Source organism: Lissotriton vulgaris, unplaced genomic scaffold (assembly GCF_964263255.1).
Source record: "Lissotriton vulgaris unplaced genomic scaffold, aLisVul1.2 SCAFFOLD_3538, whole genome shotgun sequence".
In the NCBI taxonomy this organism is placed as follows: domain Eukaryota; kingdom Metazoa; phylum Chordata; class Amphibia; order Caudata; family Salamandridae; genus Lissotriton; species Lissotriton vulgaris.
The window spans coordinates 20,939-44,221 of NW_028243220.1; the positions used below are offsets into that span (position 1 = coordinate 20,939).

The following is a 23,283-nucleotide window of genomic DNA, read 5'->3' on the forward strand; positions in this document are numbered from 1 at the left end:
AAATCTGCAACTCGGATCCGTTTCTCTTATTTACAAGCTCGTACGTTTCCCAGTTCCATGCTTGAGCAGCTCATCCAGTTCAGGAGTTCTCGTTGCATTCTGGGATTCGTAGTACTGTTCATCCCATTATAACATCAGGACTAGAAGCTCCAGAATGCAAAGGAAACGCCTAGACTAAGGGGTCTATTTACAAGCCTCCTGTGCCATCGTTACTTGGCAGTGGCGGCCCGTGCAGGTAAGCGCAGTGAGGCGGCGGGGGGGGGGGGGGAGGAGATTGAGAGTCACCATAAGATGGGATAGTGACATTAAAAGAAACAAGCATTTGCAATGCAATAGGTCTCGCATTAGGAAAGTTTGAGCTATTGGTCTTGTAAATTACACATTTTTTATTTATGTGTTGGTTTTGAAAATAGTAAAATTAATAGCTTTGTCATTCACAATGCCAATAGTTTTAACTTTTGCAAATGTGACACCTATAGCATTTGTAATGCAACATGTTTTGTATGTACGTGACTTAGATGTATTGATATTACAAATAAAAATGGCTTTTAATTTTTTTTAATAATACTTAAATAAAAGTGATTGTAATTTATAATAGCAAGAGCTTAAACTATTGTAAATAACTTTTGTGAAGATTATGTTCAGTGTATTTTATTGTGACGAAAATCATAGAACAGAAGTGAAATATTAACATTTGAGACATTTGTAATAACGCTTGAAACATTGAGAGAACATATTTGAACCATTTGTTGTTGAATGTTGCACAGATTGATGCTGTGAGGGCGATAGAGAGATAGAGTGAGGGGGCGAGAGAGTGAGGGCGATAGAGAGATAGAGTGAGGGGGCGATAGAGAGAGCGTGGGGTTGTGTGTAGGGGGGTTGTGTGTGTGGGGTTGAATTATCCTTTAACTTGCAACCGAGTAGCTTCTGTTCACAAGCTTGAAAGCAGCATTTACATAAATCGGGAGCTGCAGCATGCAACATGCAACATTATGCATGTTGCAAATGAAACTAAGCATGTGTCCCGTCACACCTTCTGGTTTCAGAATACAGCAGTGCACGATGTAATAATTAATGCTGCTGTCTGAAAAATCATCCATGTAACAAAGAATGTGTGACAATAGATATGTATAAAAAACTTTCATAAATAGATTGTTTTGAACAAAAGATACAAACTGTAAGTAATATGTTTCGAACTACACAGCACTGTAATAAGACCGCTGGAGAGTCTCCTTTGTCTGCTGTGTAGATGTTTACAACCTGCAGGCCAAAGATGAGGGAAATGGAGGAGCAAAAACGATCGAGAAAGAATGGAAGATGGAATGGCAGATAGAGCTCAAGTGAGAGAGTGAGTTACAGAGAAGCGAGAGGAGAGAGATTAAAGGGGAGAGAGAGTCAATGAAGGGGATAGAAATAGAAAGAGAGAAAGGGGGAGGAGATCCTAGGTTTTTAAATGCCATGTTCTAGAGTTCACTCAGTGCACAAGTGCTGCAAGGAACCTTTCTGTGACCATTTGTTGGAGATGGACTCAACTGAGGCAGAAGTTGGGCTCTTATGGGAGTTCAATATAAATAAACAGCTTCTCTTACAAAGAGCACCTATGTGATCTACAGTTTGCAAGTGATTCATCAATTTAATGAGCGACCTGGTGTTTATACCTGCCAGTTTTAGCTTGGCTGAGAATTTACTAGGTGTGAGGGCCTCGGGAAAGATTGAGTGACTATTTGAAGAATCAAGCATGATGTGTGAATATGCATAAGTAGATGCACTAACGAGTAACAGCATTTTGGGAAATCTCAACATGCAAGAAGATAGTTTTGTAATTAGTCAAATTACTAGAAAGCACATAGGAAGATAATTTCAAATGTGTGTACTGTTATCTCTACACAAATTAATATTGGTGCACTATCTAAATGAAATTCAATTTGAATGAACTATAAAAAACTTTGAGGAAAAATCTGACAAAGTTGGAAATGATTGTTAATGTGAGATTGGCAAAGAGAACTATTTTTCCCTTTTTCAATGGATTACCACTTTAAAAATTCCTGAAGAGAATGCTATCAAATGCTATTGCTGTTTAAATCACGTGTTGTGTTGGTGTGGGCGTGAAATTTTTTTTTTTAAACTGTAAAATAAACTACTTTGATTGCAGACAGTGTTGAACTGATTATTATACGAAATCTCCTAAAACCGAGAGACTGAATACCTCCTAGTGTTAACCTCCAAGAACTCGGACACCTGAAAAAGAGCACAATTGCACCTCTATTTGAGCTTGAAGAGGTACATTCAATGCAGTCCATGAAGAGAAATGCAAAAGGACCCTCACAAAGAATGCCACACACAGATTTATTCTATTCATCAACAGGGTTGTACATCTAGCTCTATTCAGGTCAGCTACAAATAAAAAAACATCCATTGAAGGAGAATGCTACAAATCACACGTAGGAGTTTCACAGGCAGCTCTGGGTTTATGGACTGCTCCGCAGCCCCTGCATAAATGAACGCACACCTGTGAGGTCAAGTATGCGAACTACACCCTCTGCACTGCAACACTAAACAGCAGGTAAACTTAGGGCTTAGCCTGCAATCAGAATGAGAGACTAAAACGTGCAGGAGAGGCTTTTGCCAGTAAAAAAAAAAGGGGTCATTAGACAAACCTAATTGCGCATCTGATTCAAAGTAATTTGCACCTATATCTAAGCAATATCTATGCCAGGAAGAGGAGGGAGCAACGGAAAAACGAACCACAGAGTCACGGAATCGCTGAGTGGAGCACAGCGGACCAAGCATCCGCAAAACAAGCCAGGAAGCACGGAACGACCATCGGCTCCCGGGGGCCAACTCTCGGGCAAGAGCCAACAGGAGGTATGGGCCGCCGCAATGACCATGCACTTGCTGCATTAGCTGCGTTCCGCCTGCCCGCTTGCTCACCCGCCTACTCGTTTTGCCTGTATTTCAACAAGTGAGGCCAGGGTGTGGCTACGGTGCTGCGAGGCAGAGTGACAGCCTGGAGTGAGAGCTGCCATCGCCGCCGAGGCGGAGAGGGCGCGAGTTGTGCCGCAAAGGCAGGGACTGGCACAGGCAGAGGCAGTCCAGTGACAGTCTTGCGTGGAGTACGGATTAAGGGGCTGTACTGCACAGTAATTATTTATTTACTCTCCCCGTGCCACGTCCATCAGACACTATGTAGATGCCAGACTTCAGACACCAGCAGAGCAAGAGAGAAAGTGGTACGAGGCATGGAGGGGGGAAAGGAGGGGTCAGGTTGTAAGGTATGGGCCATAGAATCTGGCATTAAGAACCCAGGGCAAAAAAAACAAGGCTTGTTAACGCTCCTTTAATACCCTTCTAAATGAAGAATGACAGGAAGCAATCCTCATACGATCCCTAGGAATCAATTTCAAGGCTTCCAGCAATTAACAATGCGCCTTAGAACCGCTTGCATCAAACCATTTAGATGGGTTAGGAGCCCTACGACTAGATTTGAAATTCAGAAGGAATGTAATATTATCACAAATGATAGAAAATATGCTCAGAATATTCAAATCAGAAGAGTCGGCACTCAGACATAAATCTATTTCAGAATGACGACAACCTTTAAACACGTTTAAAAGGAAGGTGTCCAGAATCACATTCTTCTAGTTAAGACGCCAGTGCTGATGACTAGAAACAATATTTTCCAAAGTATAACGCTTAGAGGCAGTGGTAACCAACAACATCAAGCCAGCAACAAAACAAAAATATTACATGGCGCCGCCGCGGCAACCCAGAAGCTCTTGGCCGGCCGCCCAATCCGCTCGCGGCCGACCGGAAGTCCCGCCTCCCGAGGTCCACGAGCTGCCGGCGCATGGAGCGCCCTGCCGTCCGGGGTAGCCCGGGTCCCCAGGAGGGGGCCGGGGAGAAGGAGGAGTGTGGCACCTGTTGCGGGGCTCCTCTGACCTGAGGGAGCCCCGATTTAAATGAGGAGATGCGCCGCGCCGTGAGGAGCCCCGCCGGTGAGTGGGGCCCAGGGCTGATTTGAAGTGCGTGCATGCCTGTGTGTATGCCTAGGGGGTGGGGTGGGGGGGGGGGAAAGTGTGTGTGCGTGTGGGAATGTGTGTGCGCATGCGTAACTGATTGAGAGAGAGTGCGAGGTAGGGGATAGTGTGCCTGTATGTGTGCCGTATGCCTGCATGCGCGCGCCTGTGTGTATGTGTGTGTGCGTGCATGCAGAGGGGTGGGGGCTGCCTGTGTCTGTGTGTGAGCAAGGGCTTTGCACCGCGCATGCGCAGCTATCAGACGCTCGCTCCAGAGGTGAAATCTGACCTCGTCAAAGCGCGCGTCTGGTAGCTGTCCACATTCCTAAATACGGTCAACAATAGGTCTGAAGCAGACACCCTCAATGCTCACGCATTGAGGGTAGGTCTGCTCGACCTAATAAATAAAAACAACATATCTTGTGTTCGCCACGCTGGCGATGCGGCGAGCACAAAGTAAGTTCTTTATTTTGATTTCACTATCCCCTGGTATGTTGACTTCCACCCCCACGAACCGCTGCCCCGCTTACAGGACACAAGTCCTACAAAAAGAAGTGGGGGGCCTGACAAATGACCTCATGACATCACGTGCACAGCGTGTCTGAAAATTACACTGGGACACGTTCAGCATATTTCTGTGGGGCCCAGCTTCTTGGCAGGGGGGATGGCGTTCACCCTGTGAAAAGAGTGGGGGGAGCCGTGTACCTGCGTGTACCCTCGACTCAAGCCCTGCCCGCATACCTGCACGGGGCCCGACTGAGTACATCACTTTTTCACATATTAAAAGTGACGCACCGACGGTGCAAAGGGCGTGCAAATAAGTACCCAAATGCACTAATCACTCATGAACTTGAGGCCAGTTATACTGAATGCCCCTTCAGAGCTTGGCATTGCAAGCTCCGTTGATAAAGGATTAAACTGCTACAAGAAGCCCAGAACAGAGCTCTGGTGCTCAAGGATGCTACCCTCCACTGGGACAATAGGCCCAACGGTGGTCCTGATCCATGCCAGGTTTTCATGATTAACAGATTAATTCAGACGAATTATTTCTAAAAGTATATATTTATTTTATATGGCTTTGGTGAACATGGATCGACCATGGGCGTATGTTGGACACATCTGCATCAACAGCTCTTTAAAGGAGTTGAACACCTCTGTAGGGATGAGATCACTGTAAAACAGTCGCCATCCACCAGGCGTGCAACACCCATTGGGCTTAACCCCCTCGCAGCGGGGGTAATTCCAACACTGTGCTGGGAGGGGGGGGGGGAGGCCTGCACAGCGCCCCCGTGCTGCACAGTGCTCGTGTGCTCATGACTAGCTGAACACGTCAGGACCACACCCGTTTCCATGGAACGTTCAGCCCAGCAGGGGAATTATCCCCGCGTGTGAGCGTTCCAGAGGTCATGACGAGCTCAGCTCGTCATGAGCACACGAGCACCGTGCCTCATGACGAGCTGAGCTCGTCATGAGCATAGAAGGTGTTAAAGGGCTTCAGCCCCCACCCAACTGTTTTATGTCTCATCCCAGGCTCCAGCAGCTTCCAGGACACCCACAATTGTTTAGCTGATAAAGTGCACAAGAAACACATGATAACTGCGATCCTGAGTGCAAGAAGGATGGGGCAAGAGGTGTGGCTAAACAAAGAAGAAAATATTCTGCAACTATTTTATAGGCTTTTCACCTTCAGATAAATACGTATAAAATAGAATACACAAAATAAAGCAGAAAAATAAATGCACACAATCACAAAATGGTTTTAGAGAGGCAGGTGGTGGTAGTTGGGGGGTCAATGTTTTTTCTCTTTTGCGGCTTCTCCATTTGGATTGCAGTTCATCTTGGTCTGCTCAAAAACGAAGAGCATTCTACGTTTAGGAAGGCACTTTACATTTATTTCATTGGTTATCTTCACATCTTCTCTGATGTTTGTATAGCCCCCAATATGCCTTGAAGCATTAGTCGGGGTGGGACTGGCAGTACCAGACATCAGGCGTTTCCCTGGGAGGCTGGAAGTGTGGGGGTCAGTTTTGCAGCAGTGGGGGGCCCAGTTTAGTTACGGGGGGGGGGGGCAGTTTCGCAATAGTGCTACAATATCAGTCCTCTGTAACAAAAGCAGCACGCGTTTCTAGCCTCCCAGGGCCATGTAGTGCTTCCCCAGGGGCTGGTCCGAGAAAATTTCCAAGGCTTCGTTGCATTCCCAGCCTGGCCCTGGAATTCATTTTACTTTATTAGTAAAAACCAAACTCATATCTTGGGGCATGTGGCCACTTTAGAAGAAATTGATCAGAAATAATTGCTTGTCCTTTGGTGACTGAGCACGGTCACCTAATAGACAGCTAAGTGTCCAATACTGGACAGTGAGGTATACCTCAGCTATGTGAATAGAATTTATGCCTAACCCTGCCACCTAAAGCAAATGCCTCTGTGATCAGTTTCTCACAGTGCATTGTAAGACAGATGTAGTATTGCCTTTAACAGGGAGAGGATGTAGCCCTACGGCTAGAGCGGTCGACCTCGAAGCTGGGGAACCAGGTTCGAGTCTTGGCAACGGCACTCACAACCTATGATTCTGGGCAAATCACTTAATCTCCCCGTGCCTAACAAAAATGAGTGTGTCCTTGTGCAACGAAACTGGTGCTCATGTAAAGCGCTCCGATACACAATGTCTCGGGTCTGGTTTACGCTATATAAAACAAAAAACGTATGCCTTGCGTTTTTTCCTCTGGGACGGTGTCTTCAAAAGGGTGAAGACCAGCACCCCCTTGTGTAGGCACTGCATCGCTGTATCCTGCCTCATCACCCTAGTACAGTTTGGCAACAAAATGCTTGTGAAAGCTTATCCTGCTGTCAAACTAAGATCGGGTCTGTCAAAATCAGCAATATTCTGATATTGTACAAATTAAAAACTACTTTAATCACCACTTGTGCCAGTAGCACTATGACAAACTGGTAAACTCTCTGCCTGGTGGCTCACTAGCTAGCGCCCGCCCCATCCGAGGCTCCTCACTACCCAGGCCAAGCTAATCAATATAATTGGTATAGACGTTTAGGAACAACCATTTTGGAAAATCTGGTCATTCTTCTTAAAGTCATTGTGGAGAAATCTGTAAAAAAAAAAAAAAGTGAAACGTACATTGCCCTGTGGTATTTAAAAACAATACTTATTGGTTCGGAAGCATAAGAACCGAGTTGAAACCATTGATGTTATTAAAACAGGTGCTATTAAGAAAAACAATGTCCTTTTCTGTTGGGGTGCGGATCGGCCATACGTTATAAGAGTTCTGGCGCTTTAAGGGATACTTGTATCATTTGCATAATAAAACACCATTTATTGCAGAGTTATTTCAAGACAACGACCCTTTTTGCCAGTTCTTTAGTCCGGGTGGTTTCCTGCATTGGTGTAGCTCATTCATCTCATATGATATCTGCTCAATTATTGCATTTAGATTTTTTTTGTCAAAACTTTCTTTATTGGTTTATGTAAATATCCAAGATCTGTAGATAACACATTTCAAGTTTCCTCTACCAATAGCAGGGAAGCCAATGTAACTACCAGTTTCTTCCTTTGAAGGGAAACCGCTATGAAACCGTTCACATTCTGCTTATGGCGTCAACAAGCAAATGATACCCATAAACAGTCATGCACCCCAATAATCCCTCCCTCACCCCCAAACAACTGAGATACATGGGTGTATCACAATACAACAGGTAGGAGTAGCCTAGGACGAGGGGCACTGGGTGGAAGTCTCTGCATGGAGGAAAACTGCCTCCCTGCGGGGACGGGTCGAGGTCAACTCTTAAAATTGTAAGAGGCGCAGCGCTCTCGTACGTGGAACATGCACACAAGGGGGGGGGATTCTCGTGAAAGATACTCCACCAGAGGACCCCAAATGAATAAAAAAATTAAAAAATTTAGTTATCCATAAAAATATCTACCATTCTCTCCATTGTGATAGCTGGCCAAAGTCTGGCGGGCCAGTGGGAAAGGGGCGGGACTTCCTTCCTCTTCCACGCTGCTGCCAGCGCAAGTCTAGCGGCTCCTAAGCATAGCCACAGCATTGCCCGGGCACCCAAGGTTTGGCATCCCGCAGCCCCAACAGTGCAAAGCCAGGGGTCTCTGGAATCCCAGGAAGTCTTTGATTTGAGCTCGCATCTCGGCCCAGTATGGGCGAATAGTTGGACAGTCCCACCATATGTGACGGAAGTCTCTCAGTAACCCACAGCCTCTCCAACGCGAGTCTGATGTGTTTGGAAAGATTTTTCAACTTGGTGGGGGAAGAAGTACCAGTCAAATAGTACTTCACAGTGGCCTCTCTCATCACTACAGAGTGGTTGAACTTGGAAATCTATCTCCAGAGTTGCACCATTTTGTGTCTGGGATTACCCTGCACGGACTCGCTCCCAGAAGGCATGTGACGGGGCCATAGGGTAACAAGTGTAGCCATTATCAGAGTATCGAAAGGAGATGCAACCTCTAAGGCATCCCGCCCATTGAACAAATTGTTCAAAAGGGGTAAGCGGTCTAGTGGAAACGGCCCAATGAGTCAAGAACCCAATGTTTTGATTGCGTATAGCGGTAATGTTCCGCACGCTCAGTCCTGCTTACAGGACTCAAAGGTAGGGCTATCCCAATTGTGAAAGATATGAAATGATACGACATCCTGTCTCCCTCCAGGCATTGAAGGGCCCGGGTCGAATTAAGGTCTAAATGCAGGGTTATAATTAAACCGTGAAATGGGGAAGGGGACGTTGACCATTCTCCCATTCGGTTCACCCGTTCTGCGCTGCGTACAGCTTTCAGGGTTTCAAACTCACTTTGGATGTGGGTTGATTGGTGGACCTGCCTAGCCGTGCACTGGGCTTAATTTGCGTTCCGTCACATTTCATGAAGATCCAACAGTAGGACTAAAATGAGAAAACCAAATTGAGGCTAACCAAGTGAAGTCTGGACCTCATTCAGTGCATATCCATCAACCAGTGGCAATTAGCAAATCAAAATTGTTTTAACCCACTCATACTCTTGTCGGATCTACACGTAACCAGACAAACGCATGGAGTTTAACTTGCCGACTCCCACATTTATCAAACAGCACAGAGGCAAATGTAAAGTGTTATCGCCGCCCCCCCCAAACACACTCTTTAAACAGACCCAAGCGCTCTGTCCAGCAACTGAAAGTTGGAACATTTCATTGAGAAGGTTAGACTAGGCTTCAGCAAAAGGTAAATGCTAAGGCTTCCGTTGAAGTCCTAACAACTTTTGTAAAAGAAAAACATCCACCAAACCAGGGTTAGAGGGGCAGGAACCATTTTGGACTGATGTAGGAATTTTGCATTTTGGCAACCCTGGCAGAGGCCAGCATCTGTGTGGTAAAGAGGACAGGGGGGGGTGATACGCCTCAGACATTCAGTCTTAATCTCGCCATCTGAGTTTGAACCAAAACCCTCCATGTGGACTAGTCTTTGGCCCGGTGATGGTGTCCACAAAGGGGTTCATCCTTCATATTACCCCGATCACCTCCTTTGACACTCAGATACTTTCACCTATCGACTTCTTGGCAGCCGCCAGAGTCCACTCCATGGGCAGCTTCTGCTTCTAAATCGGTGCAAACATGGGCCGGCGTCTTAGTTTTGTCTTCACCACAGGTGCCACTGCCGAAGTCCATGTAGATGCAGCATTGGGGCTGGATGATCGGCAAGGACAGCCCTCGCACTTCAACCTTCGACTTCTCTCCCAATCCTCAGAGGGGAGTAGCTCTAAGGGTTGCTGATCATCCAGAAGAGATCCAGCATCACCAGCCGGAAGGCCTCGAATGTACAGGTTTGGCCAAAGGACTGGTAAACTCCAGTCTCCACGACTTAGGCTCCATGGGGTTGGGAGACACCAGGCAGAGGAAGTGCCCAGCAGCATGGAAACTGTGTAAAGGCACAGTGGTACGGTAAGGAGAGGAATTAGCGGGAAGATTTATCCATCAGAAATGCCACATGCTATGCAGAACAGCAAGGGTGCTTCTACTGACCAAGGCAACCGCATGTACATTACATGAATAAATAAGTGCTAAATCATGGGCCGAAAAGAACCAGGTCAGTCCCCACGTGTTTTATGACACCCCCCCCCCCCCCCCCCCCCCTCCCACATTCCCCAAATATATCTCCTGTAAAAGGGAACTTTGTGGACTTTTTATGAACACTGCTGCAAGCGTCTCACAAGTACTAAAAAGTGTTTTGTATGTAACATCCTTAGAATGGAAGAGGGTAAGGGATTGGCTCTTAAATGACATTGATTACGGATTTGTAATCAGGAAGACCTAGAATGAATTTATGAAATGTCAATTAATGAACCAACAACATGATAATTTGCAAACATTTAATTGAAGAACTACAGAAAATTCAGCAAATTTAGAACAACTTTTCAGAAATGTTTACAGTGCACAACATCACCGAAGGGTTTCAGATGAGAACAGCAAGGGGACACTGCAGGAAGTTAACAGAGGAATTTAATAGACCAGCACATACTACAGAACTGCTGCAAGTTTTCCAAAGCCACTAAGAGTGTAAAAGTAATCAATAGTTTAACATTAAGCATTAGTATCCAGTATTTCCACAGATTAAGAGAATAGAAGACTAAAGTTTACATGCCACAACTATTTAACATGGGCACTTTTCCATAAAACCGTACAAGGGGAAATTCAGCCATGGCACGCAACATATGTTTGCAGCTGGCAAAACAACCTGACAAAATGTGTTACAACATACCACATTTTAATCCAACAGGATTTTCTACTGACTCAATAGGTTTTACCCTCCCCCAAAGGGCTGATGAGATATTCATTAAACATTACGATTGCCCTACAGAGGTAGGTACTAAGCCATCCAGAGAAAGTCAAATACCCACAACTGAAAGAAACTTTTGGTTCAAAATTAATTAGGAGGACGGACCACAAAGCACAGAGGAGTTTCATTCACCAACTTTGACCTCAAAGTGGTATCCATCAAGTGGATAAAACCGCCAAAATAAACGGTGCTCCTCCTAAGCAGGGTTCTCCAAAGTCGGTCCTGGAGGGCCAGATCCATGCCAGATTTTTAGCATATCCTCATTTAGATAAATGTAGTTATTTTTACATCTTGCATGGGTCAGGCCCTTCGGGACGGACTTTGGAGAACCTTGCTCTTAAGTATGTGGTTGTCCTGGTAACTAGACAATTTTAGGGTGAAAGATAATATCTACACATCACATACATTCACATAAGCTGGAATGGTTACATAGCTGTGGTACTAGTTCTACATTGTAGGAATCTTCATTGAAGTCATGAATACTGAATTCTGCGCAGGCAGCGGAGAATTAGTTTGCGTTTATGACGATCAATGAAGATCCAAAGATGCAGAAATAAGCTTTAGACCGTGCTTAAGATGAATCAAGCCTCCCACTTAATTTTGTGCCAAAAGACTAAAAATCAGAATTAAAGCATGCAGAGGGACATCCTGTGATGCCCCACCCACTACTAATCAAAATAGTTACAATGCATGTCTTTTGAACCGCAGTTCCACTCAGAAAGACACAGTTTCGAGCCTTAGTTAAGGCACAGCTCACAGGAATACCATGAAGTAACCTACCTTCCATGGGGCAAAACATGCCCATTTCCAAGGAGATTCACAAAGTATTCCACTGAGAACGTTCATAGGAAAACTATAAAAAACGTACCACAAACTATAGTGGGTGGGGTTTGAAGCAATGGGAATACACACATCTTAGAAAGCCATCAAGAAAATACAATTCTTGGAGAAGATATTTCAATAGATTGAAAAGGCAGCCCAACAAACTAAAAGCAAACAAACAACGCATGTTAGATACTAACGACTTAAATGCTGCAAATTTCATAGCATGTAAAGCACTAAGCATCATAATACCATTATGGGAAACCCTGTTCCCGATAATTACTTAGTGTGACATATGGGGGTCACTGCCCCCGATATAACACCGTGGTAGGCAAAATCTACCTTGTTCTCAAACCATTATGGAAGACCCTGCCTCCGATAATGTACATCAGGTTTCATAAGGCTACTGGAATTTCTGCACCAATAACGGTCTTGCAGCACACATCATGGCATTTTAGAAGTTGCTTTAGAAGACTGGTCTACTGTGTAAACTGCCAGGTGTTTAAATTAACCCAAATTTGTGTCCATGTGTTTTGGAAAAAAGGATGTCCAGCACCCAACCTTGTGATTTACTCAGAGGTGAAAGGTGCATAATGCAGCCAGACTGCTGAATTAGTGACCAAGATAGCAAATGGGGTGGTAGAGCAAGCCGTAGAATGGATTCTCTGAAAAGGCAGCCCTCCGGAAGAGGAAGTTACCTCACCTGTGGAAACCACCCCTCCTCTTACCCCTAGCCTCACAGGAGAGAACAAGGGATCTTTACAATAAGTTTCCTGCATACAGAGTGCAAGTCTGGTTAGTATTACTCCTCAGCCACAGCTGCTAAAGGTGCCTTTACAGGAGCCACAGGCAATCTCAGTTTAGTTAATTTCTCGGTTCTCAAAACAAATTGATTCCCTTTCAATTTATAGTTCACTGCAATACAATGAACATTTTTAATCGGAGTGGCTGAACAAGATCACCATTTAAAGGTCGGTATTTGCTCTGTTGTTTCACTAGCATTTATAACAGAGTTCAAAGGGTCCCAATTATTTTTTCAAGTGGTCATAATACCTGTTGCAATATGTCACAAAATGGTCAATGAAAGCAAATCTCGCGGATGGGCTCCAAGACCGATAATGCAGAGATTCCAGTTTCCTGTTCAAGCCTTACAGCAGATACTGCTTTGTTACTCAAAAAATTCGACAGTATAACAGTCAATTATGGAAGACACTGCTTCCGATAATTATTTATAAAAAAAAACACCATTTATAGTGATCCCTGTCACTGATAAATAAATTAACATATAACAAAATAAATAACTGTGCCAAAAGACTGGAGTTTGTAAGTATCTTCTAGCTCGGTTTGAACTGGACGAGACAGACAGGAGTTCGCTTTGATATGGGTCTTGCAAGTAATCCAGTGATGGACTCAGTAGCGCGCTAACCTTTCCTGGATGACTCGGAACACATTCTGTGCACCGTGTGCTACGAAGTGTCAGTGTCTAGTTTGGACACAAGCATACACGATTGGTTGCTCAGTTACATGTACGAATCACACAAGACAGCATGCCTAATGTCCCAGAGTCACCACCACCATTGCCAAGCAGGGAAAGGTCTGCATGAAGACATCCCATGCTCCTCCCATTGTGCTCGTGTGCAAAGTCCGCTAGCAACAGCCAGACACTATTCGTGCAAAGCGAACATTAGATAACAAACAAGACTGCGTTCAAAGCCAATTACATAAAATCATGCAGGGCCTTAGACATGATCATGGTCGCAATCCAATGAAACACGAGTTTTGTCGAGCACAGGAAACTCAAAATGTCCATATGTGCACTTGTACAGGGTTAACTTCACCAAGTGAACCTGAAATGTCAAGCCCCCTTCAACTCGCACCAGATCACTAAAGCTTGTGGATAGCACCTTACATTACTTAAGGGAGAGGAGGGCTCGTACCGTCTGCCCAGTGCAAACGAAGAGCAAACTTACAAGAGCAGATCCAACTCTACAGAGGGTCTGGGCCGTTGTAGTATTGGCACATAGAAGGGAAATCTTTGTCTTTAGGTCAATAATTAATATCCACTCAAAGCTGGTAGGTGCAAAGTAACCAGCTGCTGCTGACCCGGCCCATCGCACGCTTGAGACAGGCCTATGTTGAGCAGCTATTGTCTATGGGTCTGCTTTATTCAACCATGCTGTAACTCAAAGCAATAGGCACAGCGAAGAACACATTGGTCAGAACACAATTTCGCCAACTTAAAAAGTGCTCTCTAAGCAATATTTAGATACGCCAGGGAAAGTGGCGATGTGCACAAAAAAAAATGCCAAGCTGCGCACCTTACAATATGGTGCCCCTAAACAAGGAAGTGATACAGCTAATGGCTAAGTGCTAATATGTCATGACTACCAGTCAATGTAGTCTGAACTAAACCAATCTGAGTCATTCGCCCAAAGTGTGCGAGAGGTGCCCAGAAACGAGCAGAGATGAAGAGGTGGTCTGTGCTGGAACTCGCTGAAAACCTTCCAATGGCAAGAGACAGTAAAGTAGTCATCTACAAAAGCAACTAGTCCTGGGGCTTGTACCAGTGCACACCTGTAACCCAAGCATCACAATAGAAAGACGCGAGATGTAATGGATCTGCTGTATAATAACCCTGTCATAGCAATCACCAGAGTACCATGAACATTCAGCAGGGATAGATTTGGTAGGTAGCAGGATACTAAAACTACAATTCAGACAGACCAGGTGCATCTCTTTTAAAGCAAAAAAGTAGGCAACATCAAGGTCAGCCCAGACTACAAGATTTGAAAAAAGAAAATCCAAGTTCCGTTTTACAAGTTGCCTGAATGCAACTAAAGGTCTTACCGTATACCTTGCCCCTGCCACGAAAGAACCAAAAAGAGCAAAGCCCTTAAATAATGTACAGTCGATTTCATAAGGTATGTACGATACATTCAGGAACAAGCCACACCATAAGACAACCTTTTATCGGAATCTATTCAATGTTCAAGTAATCTAAAGGAAAGACAGCATCGGCAGTGAATATCTCATAAGGTAATCTAGCCAGGCTGCATATCTGATAAGAAATGTGCACAACAGACCTCTTCCTTCTCTGACCATTCGCAAAAACAATCTGAATGAGGCCAGAACCTAGACTCCTCTTTCAGACACAAGATGAATTGTTGGGAAGGTGCTTCAGATAGCAGCGGAAAGAGAACCAAAAGAGAAAATGCCTGCTTCTTTCCTCTAATCAAAAAGGGGATGATTCATGGTTAACTTTCTGCCTAAATGAATGTCAATTATTAAAATAAGTGCAGCAGCACGGGTTGTACCCATTAAAATCTAGATCTTTGACATGTCTGCACCTTACTGTAAAATATTATTTTAAAAGAGCTGCCCGGTGGAATCAAGGACTGATTGTCTGGTAGTCTGTCTCAGTAAGCCAATGTCCGAGGACTGCGATGGACTGGTTGTGCACCTTAGTCATCCAATGTGAAGCAGTGGTCCGGTTAGAACTCATTGTCAATGTCCCAAATATCACCGGCCAAGGCGTTGGCAGCACCCTGAATAGTCCATGTGGCCAGAGCCAGCTGGTTCCTAAACAGGCCTTCGTCGAAGAGGTTCTTGTTAGTCTTCAGTAAGCGCACGTGTTCTAGCATTGCGGACAGAGTGTGATTCCCAAAGCCGTAGATGATGTGTCGGAAAGGAACATCCTTCGGCGAGACGTATGGGGACAGAAAGTGGTTTTCCACCTGTGATACAAATTAGACATTAGTTTCCTCAATACACTTGCATGGCATTAGTTTACAAATCAATTTGTGTAATACATTTTTTTTTATTAACAGTATCTTACAAAATGTTTAAGACCTGGTCATGGAAATGGAGTACCCAAGCCAGTACACCCAACTTTAATAAGAAGGTGGAAACCGGAACACAAATAACAGGCAATTGTAGAATTTAAAAAAGTTTCACAGTATTTAGGTTTTATCTTGGGCGAATTGTGGACAACAGATGTGACAATGGACAGAGCGCATTCAATATGTCAATGCACATGCCAGCAATGCTCTGGTTGTATTCTTAAGAAACTTTACCAATATCCACAACTGAGAAAATCTTTAAATATTTGATAACTTTGCACTCTGTAAATTCCTGGGTAATCAAAAGCTGCGTAAGTTGCCTACATGTACCTGTGGGTCTACAAACTGAAGGGGATATTGCCTCAAACCCAATTTCTTACTTTTTCGATAGACAAAAATTCCATCTTGTTCCCAACATTTACCCTAAATTGCCCAAAGATCAATTGCTCTTGCCTCAGTCGGTAATCCTAAACTAGGGGGCACCGTGTACAAAGCAGTCAGAATACATGGCAAAGGGCTTCCTCAGGCAGGTGTGTTCAAGTAGTTTAACATGTCTTGCATACTAACCTTGGAGAAAAGAATGAATACCACTTTATAGACAGATTTAACATCTGCCTTTGGCCTCCAACAACATGTCTGAATAACCGTAACCACAATATATTTCATCACAGGACAGACATAATGACCAGCTCCCTTGTCCCAGTTTTTCAAACAAGCATTTGCAGTGCAATAGGTCGTGCAATTTCGAGAGTTTGAGCTATTGGCAATGTAAACAAAAATGCCTTTTGTGTTAAAAAAAAAAAACCTGCAAAAAACGCATTGTCATTTACAATACCAATAGGTCATAGTTTCTAAAATAGGAGACCTATTGCACTGCAAATACTAGTTGTTTACAAGCGGCTCACACTGCACTTTCATGTTAATAGAGGCCACGCACCTTTCTTTAGATTAGCTGTGTCTAAAGAACAGTCTGTGGCCGCTATTGAAGTGAAAACGCAGTATGGAGCGCTATTATCAAAAAAAGGCATTTGTCTGTCAAGTTGACAACCAAATGCTTTTTCTGTAAAAGCGCCCCATGAAAGTGCGCATGGCACGCTGAATGCTGCAGGAAAGCATGTAGTGCCTCCAGTAGGAGAAATGCATTAAAGAAAGTAGTGCTTACAGACTAAATAAGACCTACTGTGTAACAACGGAAGTAAAAGGTCAGTCCTCATGAGAGGTTACAAATGAAGAAAAGGCAGTACCAAGGAGGGACTAACAAGCTATTAACGAATCATAAGCCAGCATTTACGAAGGACAATCACACAAGCCAATGACATATGGGCAGAGCTTCTACTCAATATTCCAATACAGCATTCCTCTCAGAGCAGCGCAAGTGCTGCCCAGGCTTGAACTAATAAAAAAGTGCCTCTTTACAGGCAGTATAAACAAAAGTTTGTCTTTAAAAAAAAGCCAAAGCAAATAAAAAGACATGACCGCACCACGAAAGAATAAACTTAAAAGGAAAACCTAAATGTGCGTCCCAGAAACATAAGCAGCTTTACAAGCATAAACATGTGCATTGCAGCTTTAAGAGGTAGATAGCAATACATCACTCCCATCAAAGTCCACGTCGGCAGTTGGAATGGGGAACTCGCTCTGTCCCATCCATCACTGGCTTTGTCTGACATTTCCATTTTAAAAACAGCCTACAACAAAGCTGAACACGATTGGGGCGTTAAGCTACAGTGTGGCGGCATTTTGATTGCTCACTCAGAGTGCACAAACAACTGTGACGCTCTTAGCACAGAATCACATGACCTACACCCAATTTGTACAATAGGCAGCACACCATGGAGTGGAGCTTTTGTTTTCAGCCACAAAAGAGAAGGGAGTCCAGCCAGCTTACCACTTACAGGCTTCAGGATCAAGACTGCCTTAAGTCACCTCTACAGAAGCAAAGCTATGGAACCCACCAGAAGATGATTTTGATCAGGCCTCCAAGTCCCTTCCTAACATGACGAATCTTTAGAACCCATAAGGAGAAGATTTAGGGAAAGAAATTGGAAAACGTACCCTCATTCAGGTCCCTGAAGAGGAAACATGTTTTAAGGAGGTACTGGTAGAGCGTGAACCTAGAAACATTAAATTGAAAAAAGGAGCCATTTACATTGAAATCAGGACGGTTGGCGAATAGACCTTCATGAGGCCTTTTAACAGATTGTGACACAGGGGGTGCAATGGGCTTGTGCTACCTTTTTCCATCCACCCAGAACTCTCTAGTGCAGTCAATGTAGAACACTTTTTTGGTTCCAGACAAAGTCGCTCTTCTTTAGAGGGGTGTGGAGGAGCATAGACATGGGACAGGTTGCCCCACATGGAACGGTTTTGCCACTTTTGGGTTGGAAGATGCCCTAGTGCAAAGCACTAACTTATCAGGAAAGACGGTCAGGTAAGGAGGATTGGAGGCTATACTGCAAGTTGCTCACCATCCTACCAAAAGTGATTGCCACTAAAAAAGCTGTTTTGATGGTAAGCAGCCGAAGGAGGCAGTTGTGCTGAGGATCGAATGGAGCAAACATTAAGGCCAATCAATCAATCAGGGGGTTTAAAAAGTGCGCTACTCACCGTTGAGGGTCTCAAGGCACTGGGGGAAAGGGGGTGGCGGCTCCGGGTCAGTCAAAGAGCCAGGTCTTGAGGTTCTTCCTTAACCACATGCGCGCTGCTCTGATTCTGCTAGAATGCTGACTTTTTAAAAAACGCACTTTACATGACGAGCTGGGCTCGTCATCAGTGTGCGAGGAGGCTACACCATGACGAGCCCAGCTCGTCATCAGCCTCGAAGGGGTTAACATGTGTAGAGTCTGGGAGCGTCGGATGGTCACTGGGAGCTCGTTCCAGGCCTTCATTGCGATGTAGGAGAGCCGTCGCGCCAGAACTTCGGCGGATGCGGGGGACTGCTGCCAGGGCGAGGTCGGCGGAGTGGAGGTTCCTCTTGGGTACGTGGAAGGATAGCCTTACGTTGAGGTATTTGGGTCCGATGTGGAAGAACTTTAGGTGTGGGCGAGTAGTTTGAAGGTGACCCTCTTCTCTACGGTGAGCCAGTGGAGGCCTGGGAGGTGTTGGGTCATGTGCTCGTGGCGCGGTGTCCCGAGGACGAGTCCGGATGTGGCGTTCTGGATGGTTTGTAGCTTGTGCAGAAGTGTTTTGTTGATTCCGGGGTAAAGGGCTTTGCCGTAGTCAAGTCTGTTGCTGATGAGTGCGTGAGTGGGTGGGTGGGTGGGTTTGGCTGTCTTTCTGCCGTCGTAGGGGGGTCCATTTGAAGGTCGCGCAGGCAGTTGAAGATGGTGGAGGCAACTGCGTTGATCTGGCAGTTTATGGAGAGGGAGAAGTCCATGATGATGCAGAGGTTCTGAGCATGGACTGTAGGGGTAGGTGGGCTCTGGAGAGCTGGGGGCCACCAGGTGTTGTCCCAGGTAGTGGTGCAGGGTCCGTGGATGAGGACCTCGGTTTTCTCAGAGTTAAGCTTCAGGCAGCTGTCCTTCATCCAGGCTGTAACGTTCTGCATTCCTTCCTGGAAGCATAGTCTGGTGTCTTTGGGATTGTTCGTGAGCGAGGGGATGAGCAGAGTGTTATCGCATAAGACACGATGCGGAGCCCATGCTGTCTGACTATGGCGGTGAGGGAGGCCATATAGGAGGTTGAAGAGTGTGGGGCTGAGTGATGATCCCTGGGGTACTCCGCAGCTGATTTCTGTGTGTTTTGAGAGGAAGGGAGGGAGGGAGTCGGATCCTCTGGGTCCAGTCGACGAGGAAGGATTGAATCTAGTGGAGGGCAGCCCTTTGAATTCCAGCGTCTTGTAGTCTGGCTGTGAGTGTGCAGTTTGAGACTGTCAAAAGCTGCAGAGAGGTCTAGGATGAGGGCCGCTGTGTGTCCTTCATTCAGTAGTTTGCGTATTTAGTGGGTAGTGGCGAGGAGGGCGGTTTCAGTGCTGTGGTTACTACGGAATCCGGATTGGGAGGCGTCCAGGATGGAGTTCTCTTCTATGAAGGCGGTTAGCTGGGTGTTTATGATTCTCTTGGTGACTTTGGCCGCGAAGGGGAGGAGAGAGATGGGCCGGTAATTTTTCAGGTCTGAAGGGTCAGCTGTAGGATTCTTGAGGAGTTTTACCTCAGCCCGTTTCCAGTCGTCTGGCAGATGCCTGATCTGAAGGAGGTGTTGATAGTTCTTCCAAGCAGGGGTCTGTAGGGGCTCTTGAGTGGGTTTTCTTCATGGTTGCGGTGATGAGTGAGATGGTAGCGGGGTCCCGGGACGTGATGGCAGGCTTATCGGCGGGGGTTGGTAGTAGGGTGGTGTTAGTCGTTGGTTCGTTGAAGTGGTCGCAGAGTGCCTTGATCTTTAGATGGACGTAGGAGTGGAGCTTGTTGCAGAGTTCCTGGGAGGGTGTGACGTCGGTTGCTCAGCAGGTGGGTTTGGCAGACTGCTGTATGACGTTGGAATAGTTACTTTGCGTTGGTCTTGATCTGGTATCTTATGAAGGTCCATTTGGTGTCTTATGCATTGTCGGTAATCTTTCAGGCGCTCGTGGCTGTTCTGTGATTTTTAGGTATCTCCAGGTCTTTTCTAGAAGACTGCAGGAGCGTCTGGCCTCGATGTTCCGTGGTGAACCAGGTGGCTTTTAGAGGGCGTTGTATGGCAGGGGAGCGGAGAGGTGGGAGTTTGTCGGCACAGAAAGAGATCCAGTGGTGAAACTCCCTGGCCGCGGAGTTGGTGTCGTTTGTCGTGATTGGGGGTGGGGTGCTGAGGTGTTTGTGACTGCTCCAGTTCCATAGTAGTGAGTGCGGGGCGGGGTTGGGTGCGGACCAAGGTGAGAACCAAATTAAGGTCTCACTGAGGCATGATGAAAGGGGCAGGTGGGAACATCTGTACAAGCCCGTTAATAATAGTGTTGGAGCAGTAGCCTTAGAAAAGCACACAGGGCAGAGTTCTGCTGGGCAAGGGTCAAAATTAAAAGTAAAACATGAGAAAGGGAAGCAGAAAGAGGACCAATAACCTTTTCTGTACAATATGTTTACAATAGTTTGCCAGATGGTAAAACGTGGGAAGAACAGGGGAATCACAGTGGAGGAAAGAAAATTCTTCTGGGCTGATCATACCATCGTTTTCCCATGGATTCAAAAGTGTATCGTATTCAATGGTGCTTTTTACATATTCCTCCCTCTTCACCATGGCATAGCATTCTTTGTCTCTCAATTGTCTATGCGCCTCCTGTTCGTAGTTTCTTACTAAAGATAACAATATTCCCACCCTTATCTGAGGGATTGATCTCAATTGTCTTGTCATTTCGTAGAGATTTTATTGCTGCCCATTCTTTTCTTGTGATATTAGTGGATTTAATATCCATTTTGTTGTTCGCCATTCTTTCCAAATCTGCCGTTATTGCTTCATTGAAAACATCAATCGCATCATGTGATGTGTTAGGCAGTTTTCTTGATTTATTCTTTAAATTGCTAGGTTCTTGTTCAAGAAATAAATCATTCTGTCTCTACGGTTCTTGCTCTTGATTTTGTAGTTCTTGTGTGGAAGTCAACAAGACATCCAGGAGATTATCTTCTATTGTATCCTCTGTTGTAATTTCTAACAGATCTGGGCTTTTCACTTCCTGCCCTGTTCTAGGATGTTGTAAGAAGATCTTTTTAAATTTTAGCTTTCTTATATATCTGAACAAGTCTATTTTTGTATCCACTAGATTGAAATCGCTTGTTGGACAGAAGCTTAGGCCTTTCTTGAGTACCTTGGTTTCATCAACCGTCAGAATCCTTTGACAGATTGATGACGCTGTTTTCTTCCGTTATTATTATTTTCTCCTTCGACTGGAGGCACTCCGTGTGACCATTGGGGTGGTAACTCCCTGAGAACATCCCCTTGTGCCTCTTCCCCTGCCTCGTCCTCCTCTTTGATTTTGTTGAGGTGGAGGATTCCTTAATTGTGGTCTTTGGCGGGTTTCTTTCATCACCTGGTACTCGTCGAAAAAAGGTTTCGCTGTTTCCTTTTCCTTCGTTGCCGGGTCTAAATTTTGTTCCCCGTCAGATGTCTCAACTTCTGATTCCTCCGTGTCTATGGCCGTTGTTTGTGTATTGCCTTGGGCTAGTCTCTTTCGTGTGGCATCAAATTTCCGTGCAAATGTTAGAATCCTGCCTGACAAGTAGTCTTGCTCGTCCCTTTGGAACTTTGTCTGTTTCCTCTTGCGTATTCCCATCTCGTATTCCTGGAGTATCTCATTGCAGTTCTCAACTCATCACAGGCTTTACTATCCTTCTCTTTCACAATCATTTCCTCCAGGTCTGCTATATCTTTCATGCATTTATCTCGTTCGCTCCAAGCATATTTAATGAGCATTCTGACCATTCCCTTAGACGACTCTGCAGTGTACTCCGCCCAATCCTTTAAAAGGGCTGGGTCAGGGTTTTCATAAGAAGGGATTGTATAAATGCGCAGACCCCTGGGGACTCTGTTGCAATCTATATATCTTTCTAGGGAGGTAGCCTCCCACCATTTCATTACTTCCCGTTCTTGTAGCCTTTCTAGCTTCTGAAACAGGCTCTTCAGATTGGTGGTTTCATCTGTTGGCAAAGCGGTGCTATTTGAGCTTGCTGGTTTGTCAATTGCAGACAAACATATTGGCAGCTAGAACCTTCTCCTCAGAAGCACAAGACCTCAGATTTTCGTAGCACATAGTAACCAAAGTGCCTGAGGAGAAGGGAGCCTCTGAGGGGAGGATGGGAGGGTCGCATGTGAATCTATGAAAGACACCAATACTGGAGAACCAGAGTTTACAGGTAAGTAACTTATGTTCTTCTCCAGTATTAGGGGTGTCTTTCATAGATTACTGCTTTCTACTCTTATTCAAGCATGTTAATCATTATACAAGTCATAAAGGTAACAGTAATTTCAAGCATATAATAGACATATCATATTAAGAGAGTTAACCTTTATGACAGGAGGCAGGTAGCAACAGAGGCTCACCTTTAATGGAAAAGATTCCTCAGCACCGCTTGTCCTACTGCTACATCTGTTGACTGCAGACAGTAGTGCTTCGTAAAAGTATGGCTGCTCGACCACATAGCAGCTCTGCAGATGTGTCGCAGAGGTACCCCCGCAAAAGGGCAGTAGAAGCTGACAGCTCTAGTTGAATGAGCACGTACTGGCGCTGGAAGAGGCTTGCCAGCTCGCTGATGACAAAAGGCAATAGTGGAAGAAATCCACCTAGTAATAGCTTGTTTGGTAACAAGTTGTCCTTTAGAGGCCGGGCCATAGGCCACGAACAGTTGATCAGATTTCCTGAAGGATGCAGTGCGCTGAATATAAAACTTGAGGCAACGTTTTATATCCAGGGAATGTAATGAACGTTCAACAGGAGTTTGTGGATCCGGAAAGAAAGTCTTTAAAAATGACTGGTTCATTGAGATGAAAATCACTGGGAACTTTCGGAATAAATGTAGGATTAGTATGTAGTGTAACAGCCTCCTTTGAGAACTGGAGAAAAGGAGGTTGAATTGTGAATGCCTGAATGTCACTGACACGCCTAGATGACGTCAAAGCGAGCAATAGGGCAACTTTCCACGTGAGGAACTTTAAGCTTGCTGAATGGATGGGTTCAAAAAGGAGGTATGAGGAGCAGAGACAAGACCAGGTTTAAGCGCCAAGTAGGCGGAGGACGTCGGATGGGTGGAAACATTCGGAAGAGACCTTTGAAAAACTGTTTAATAATTCTAGACGAATATAGTGAGGAAGAG

At 45.2% G+C, this 23,283-nt stretch overlaps 1 protein-coding gene across 3 annotated transcripts in view; it reads right to left on the reverse strand.

Annotated features, from left to right (window-relative positions):
- Positions 1-10,366: 10,366 nt before the first annotated feature.
- TFRC (transferrin receptor) overlaps positions 10,367-23,283 on the reverse strand; it is a 160,526-nt gene continuing 147,609 nt past the window's right edge. For 2 of the 3 annotated variants that reach the window (XM_086948533.1, XM_086948534.1), the window contains exon 19: positions 10,367-15,403. In XM_086948533.1, coding sequence (XP_086804659.1) covers positions 15,161-15,403 — 243 coding nt within the window. In that variant the 3' untranslated portion in view covers positions 10,367-15,160. The remainder of the gene's footprint in view (positions 15,404-23,283) is intronic. The other variant, XR_015303846.1, reaches the window with a different exon arrangement.